Here is a 5,541-nt window from a genome sequence, read left to right as displayed (position 1 = left end):
GCAAAATTCAGAAAGTCAAGAGGGTGGTAATGTGCAAGAACCACAAGAGCTTCGTAGAAGCAAAAGAGGTCATATTGCGAAAATCTTCGGATCCGACTTCCAACTGTATTTGGTGGAAGGTTTAAGGAATGAAATTAATCTTGAATGATCTTATTTCTATAGTATTGAAGATGATCCTAAGACATATCAAGAGGCCATGGCGTCTTGCAATAGTGCCTTTTGGAAGGAAGCAATTGATGATGAAATGTCATCAATCCTTAAGAACAACACATGGATGTTGTCTGATTTGCCTCCGGGTTCTAAACCACTTGATTGCAAATGGATTTTCAAAAACAAAATGAGTGTTAATGGGACTATTAACAGATTCAAAGCTTGGTTAAGCATTCAAGGTTTTCGACAAAAACCCGGTGTTGACCATTTTGATACGTATGCTCCGGTTGCACGTATTTCTACTATTTGATTGTTGATTGCCTTGGAAAGTATTCACAATCTGATTATTCACCAAATGGATGTGAAAAAAGCCCTTTTAAATGGTGAACTTGACGAGGAAGTTTACATGAAACAACCAGAAGGTTTCATTATACCCGGTAAAGAGCATATGTTTGTAAACTTGTCAAATCTTTGTATGGGCTGAAACAAGCGCCTAAACAATGGCATCAAAAGTTTGATGATGTTATTTTGTCTTCTGGTTTCAACACAAACCAATGTGACAAATGTGTTTATAGTAAATTTGATGATTCTACTAGAGCTGGAGTGATCATTTGCTTATATGTTGATTACATGTTGATTTTTGGTACCGACCAAAATCAAGTAGATAAAATAAAGAAATTGTTATCATCTAAGTTTTCCATGAAAGATTTAGGAGAGGCTGATGTAATTCTTGGAATAAGAATTAAACGGATGAACAAAGGTTTGCTAATGACTCAAAGTCATTATATTGAGAAAATTGTCAAGCTGTTTAATTTTACCGATTGTTCTCTTGTGAGTACTCTTATGGATCCAAGTGTGTAATTATTGCCAAATAATGGCGTTCTAATTTCATAATTGGAGCACTCTAAGGCCATTGGTAGCTTGATGTATGCCATAACAAGTACCGGACCTGATACTGCTTTTGTTGTGGGCAAGTTGAGTTGGTACACTACTAATCCTAGTGCTCAACATTGGCAAGTAGTGAATAGAGTGTTTAAGTATCTCAAAGGAACCATGAATTATTGTTTGAGTTACTTGGGGAGTCCTTCAGTTTAGGAAGGTCATTATGTAACATCCACCTCCAGCACGTATCACAATATTGTCCGCTTTGGTCCACTCGGGACGAGAACTTCCCAGGGGGTCACCCATCCCGGTACTACTCTCACCCGAGCACGCTTAACTGCAGAGTTCTTATGGGATCTGGTGCCCTCACGGATTTATAACGTGTTGTGTCAGAGAAGGTATCCACACCCTTTTAAGGAATGTTTAGTTCTCCTTCCCAGCCGATGTGGGATAAGGTGTAGCTAACCTGCCCGCCTTCACCCCCATTACAGGTTTCGACGTCCCCGTCAAACACATCGACCTGTGCTCGGGCTCAGATTCAATTTGTAACATCCCCCCTTGGGAAGTTTTCGTGCCGGGAGCCCAAAGCGGACAATATTGTGATACGTGCCAGAGGGGGATGTTATACATTCGGATGCAAGTTGGATAACCAACATGGAGGACCATTCCTCAACTTCTGGTTGGGTATTCTTGCTTGGAGGCGGTACCATTTCTTCGGCTTTCAAGAAGCAATATTTCATTACAAACTCAACAATGGAATCTGAGTTTGTTGACTTAGCAGTTGTTGGTAAAGATGAAGAGTGGCTAAGGAATTTAGTCTATGAGATTCCTTTGTGGTCTAAACCAATAGCACCTATTTCTATCATTTGTGATAGTGCAACCGCTTTGGTTAAGGCATACAACCAGGTTTAGAAAGGAAAGTATAGACACCTAAGTGTTAGACATAGTATGATTAGAGAACTAATCATGAACGGTGTGATTTCGGTTGAGTTTGTGAAATCGCAACAAAATTTGGCAGATCACTTTACTAAAGGTTTAATAAGAGACTTAGTACACAAGTTTGTGATCGGGATGTGATTAATGTCCATTTAATTATGTAATGATGAGACACCCAATTCCATCCTAATATAATGTTAGGAGTTGAATTCAATGTGGAAAGCTCATACTTATAGATTGGAACACATGAAGTATTCATCCTAGGCATGTGTTTGGTTCTGCTAGTTAGCCAGGTTGAAATTTAACTTCTTAATAATTCCTTTGATAAATGTATGTGCATATACATGGAAAGGAGTTACCTACATGATTGTGAAGTGTAGCCACATTTCAAGAGGTTGTGGACTTGACCTTGATACGATCATGAGAGGATTGGGACACACAGCTTTATAATAGTGTCAAGTTGTATTTTGCTAGAAATTCAATACACTAGTATGTATTTTACTTTCTGGTATTCAAATGGGTTGATGGGTTCAGTTCTTATAATAACCTGATTCTCGAGTATTTGCAAGTGTATGATACTAAGTGGAAATTCAATCGTTTCTGTATTTTCATTATGTACTAGTTTGGTTTTCTTTTGATACCATTATGTTTGTTCATGGGTTACACTAAAATGGGGGATGATTGTTGGTGATTTTAGTGTCACCATGTCATTTTGTTTAATTGGAACTAACATGTGAGCTTAGGGGCTTCATAATTTGTACTCTAATATATGTACGAGTTTCTACAGATTGCACGCATGTATAAGATCGAATTAGAATTCTGTTCGACGATAAGTCGGGGGTCCGGGGGCAGCGCCCCTTTGGAGGGGTCTAGGGGTAGCGCCCGTAGCGGGGTCCTAGCGGCAGAACCCCTGGCCGGGGTCCTGCTTTGAGAAGAGATACGCAATTATTAGCTCTATTTTCTTCAAGCGAACATAGAATCCTTCTAGCAATTTGGCTTACTATTTCTGTGCCTAGATTCGTAAGTGTCCTTTTGGATTATCCTAGGCTGAATTTCTTACAACCTAGACATATGGTAGAAAGATAAGTTCGGAAAGTGTTCACACGATCCAATGAGTATCCAGATCTCTAACATAAACCCTAATTCCTCCAACAATTAGACCAATAATACAACCATTAATGCTTACTATTCATCATTATCTACTTTTTCATGTAAAAGAGCAAATTATATAGGAAATCTATGCAATCTGCCTCAAAGAGATGCTCATGAAGCTCATATGTTATGCCTGGGGATGTGGAAAGTGTTGGCAGGATCTCAATTTTTGATAAATAATGAGAAAGACGATAGTGGTCATGATAAACAAATTGTGTTTATCTCACACATCAAACAAATTGTGCAATAAAAGTCAAATTTGGGGAGCAAAGTGGCATTTTTTCAAAATATGAACCAAACATAAGATTTTAGGTAAACTAATAGGGACCATTTTTGTAATTTACGTGGCTATAAATGAACGACTTCTAAAAACGTTTAGATATTAAAAGAACAGCCACACAAAAAATGGAGTATCAAACTTTGTTCCTTGTAGTATCTTGTCTTTTCCCACTGGCAATCTATGCCTACATCATTTCCAGCCGGCGCAACTCACGGTTACCACCGGGACCTAAAGGTTTTCCCGTCATCGGAAACCTCCTACAATTTGGCGACAAACCCCATCAATCACTTTCCACATTATCTAAACGTTATGGTCCTTTAATGTCACTTAAGCTCGGAAGCAATACAACCATAGTCATTTCATCACCTGATATCACCAAAGAATTCTTTAACACACATGATGTAGCCTTCTTAAACCGATCAGTTCCTAAGGCTATCCAACTCGGAGACTATCATAAATACTCTATAGTTTGGATGGTGGCCGGAGATCAATGGAGAAAATTGAGAAGAATGACCAAGGAATATATTTTCTCTGTTCAACAGCTAGACGCTAGTGAATTACTACGACGGGAGAAGGTATAAATTAGATCCATTAATGCTATTATTGTTAAAAATAGAATAAAATAACGACGATACATTGAAACTTATGTCCTTATATTTTTATATTCTAGGTACAAGATCTTGTCAACCATGTTAACCGATGTTGTATAGAGGAAAAGGCTCTAAACATAGGTGCGTGTGCATTCACAACAGCTCTTAACATCCTTTCCAACTTCATGTTTTCTATGGATCTTGCTCAATATGATCCCAAATCAACACAAGAATTCCAAGGCTTGGTATTGCAAGTGATGCAAGCTGGCGCAAAGCCAGGTCTACTAGACCTTTTTCCGATACTTCACTGGTTGGATCCACTAGAGTTAATATGGCCGGAAAATGCTTATGCCAAGAAAATGCTAACTATTTTCGATAAGATCATCAGTGACAGGTTGCAGAGTAGATCAAATGGTGTTTCAACCAAAAACGATGATGTTTTAGACTTACTACTAAACCAACAATCCAGTTTTACTCAAAATGATATTAGACACATATTTTTAGTAAGAAAATCCTTTTAATAATTAAAAAATATTTACTATAATAGCAGACGCGTTGACTAAAGTTTTGCCTTATAGACACTATTTGTGGCGGGAACGGACACCACATCAAGCACGTTGGAATGGGCGATGTCGGAGCTGATTCGTAACCCAGAGAAAATGAAAAAAGCGAGGTTGGAGGTTGATAAACTCATGCAAAACAACAACAATGGAAGCATACAAGAATCTGATATCTCTCAACTCACTTACCTACAAGCTGTAATAAAGGAAACTCTAAGACTACATCCTCCTGCCCCTTTTCTTATCCCTCGCCAAGCCATACATGACGTTACTATTCAAGGTTTCATTGTGCCTAAAAATGCACAAATTTTGTGTAACGTTTGGGCTATGGGCCGAGACCCAAACATATGGTCAGATCCAGAAATGTTCATGCCAGAGAGGTTTTTGGACGTGAAGATTGACTATAAAGGTCAAGATTTCGAGCTTATTCCATTTGGTGCGGGAAGGAGGATGTGTCCAGGAAGGAATCTTGCTAGTAGAATGTTACATATAATATTGGGATCTTTGATTCATAAATTTGATTGGAAGGTTGTGGGAAATAAGAGACCACAAGAGATTGATATGGGAGAAAAGTTTGGGATCACATTGCAAAAGGCTGAACCACTCAGGGCTATCCCTATCAAACTATGATTGAAGTTGTTTAATTTCTTAAATAAAAGCTGAAAAGCATTTTTTGTTGTACTTTGACTTTATTTGAAAACTTGTACTTATTTCTCATATTTTGGTTAGACACAAATTTGACTGCTTTTGTGGTTTTTGATTAATGTCAATATTAAGGATTTCCATTTTCTTCCATGTTCGAAGCTTCTTCAACACTACAACTAATCTTTTAGAAAGAACCAGAAAACCTTAACGATTTCAATGACAAAAAGTTTACCAAAACTTTTTACTGAACAAGTATTTATCCGGCAGATTGTTTACAAATTTTAAAGAACCTTTATGATCTAAACACAGAAACAATTCATAAAGATTGACCAACGATTACAAGAAT

The 5,541-nt window shown here is 37.8% G+C and overlaps 1 protein-coding gene across 1 annotated transcript; it reads left to right on the top strand.

The window, feature by feature from the left end:
* The first annotated feature begins 3,517 nt into the window (after nt 1-3,517).
* On the top strand, nt 3,518-5,296 carry LOC145159658 (cytochrome P450 76T24-like). Its single transcript, XM_079078678.1, has 3 exons — nt 3,518-3,975; nt 4,071-4,493; nt 4,569-5,296. Exons 1-3 carry the CDS (start codon nt 3,526-3,528, stop codon nt 5,178-5,180), a joined length of 1,485 nt encoding a protein of 494 aa, XP_078934804.1. The 5' UTR covers nt 3,518-3,525; the 3' UTR covers nt 5,181-5,296.
* The last annotated feature ends 245 nt before the right edge of the window (nt 5,297-5,541 follow it).

This window comes from Lactuca virosa, chromosome 2 (genome assembly GCF_052849685.1).
Source record: "Lactuca virosa cultivar CGN04683 chromosome 2, Lactuca_virosa_CGN04683_v6, whole genome shotgun sequence".
In the NCBI taxonomy this organism is placed as follows: domain Eukaryota; kingdom Viridiplantae; phylum Streptophyta; class Magnoliopsida; order Asterales; family Asteraceae; genus Lactuca; species Lactuca virosa.
This window is presented reverse-complemented; position numbering and strand designations above follow the sequence as displayed.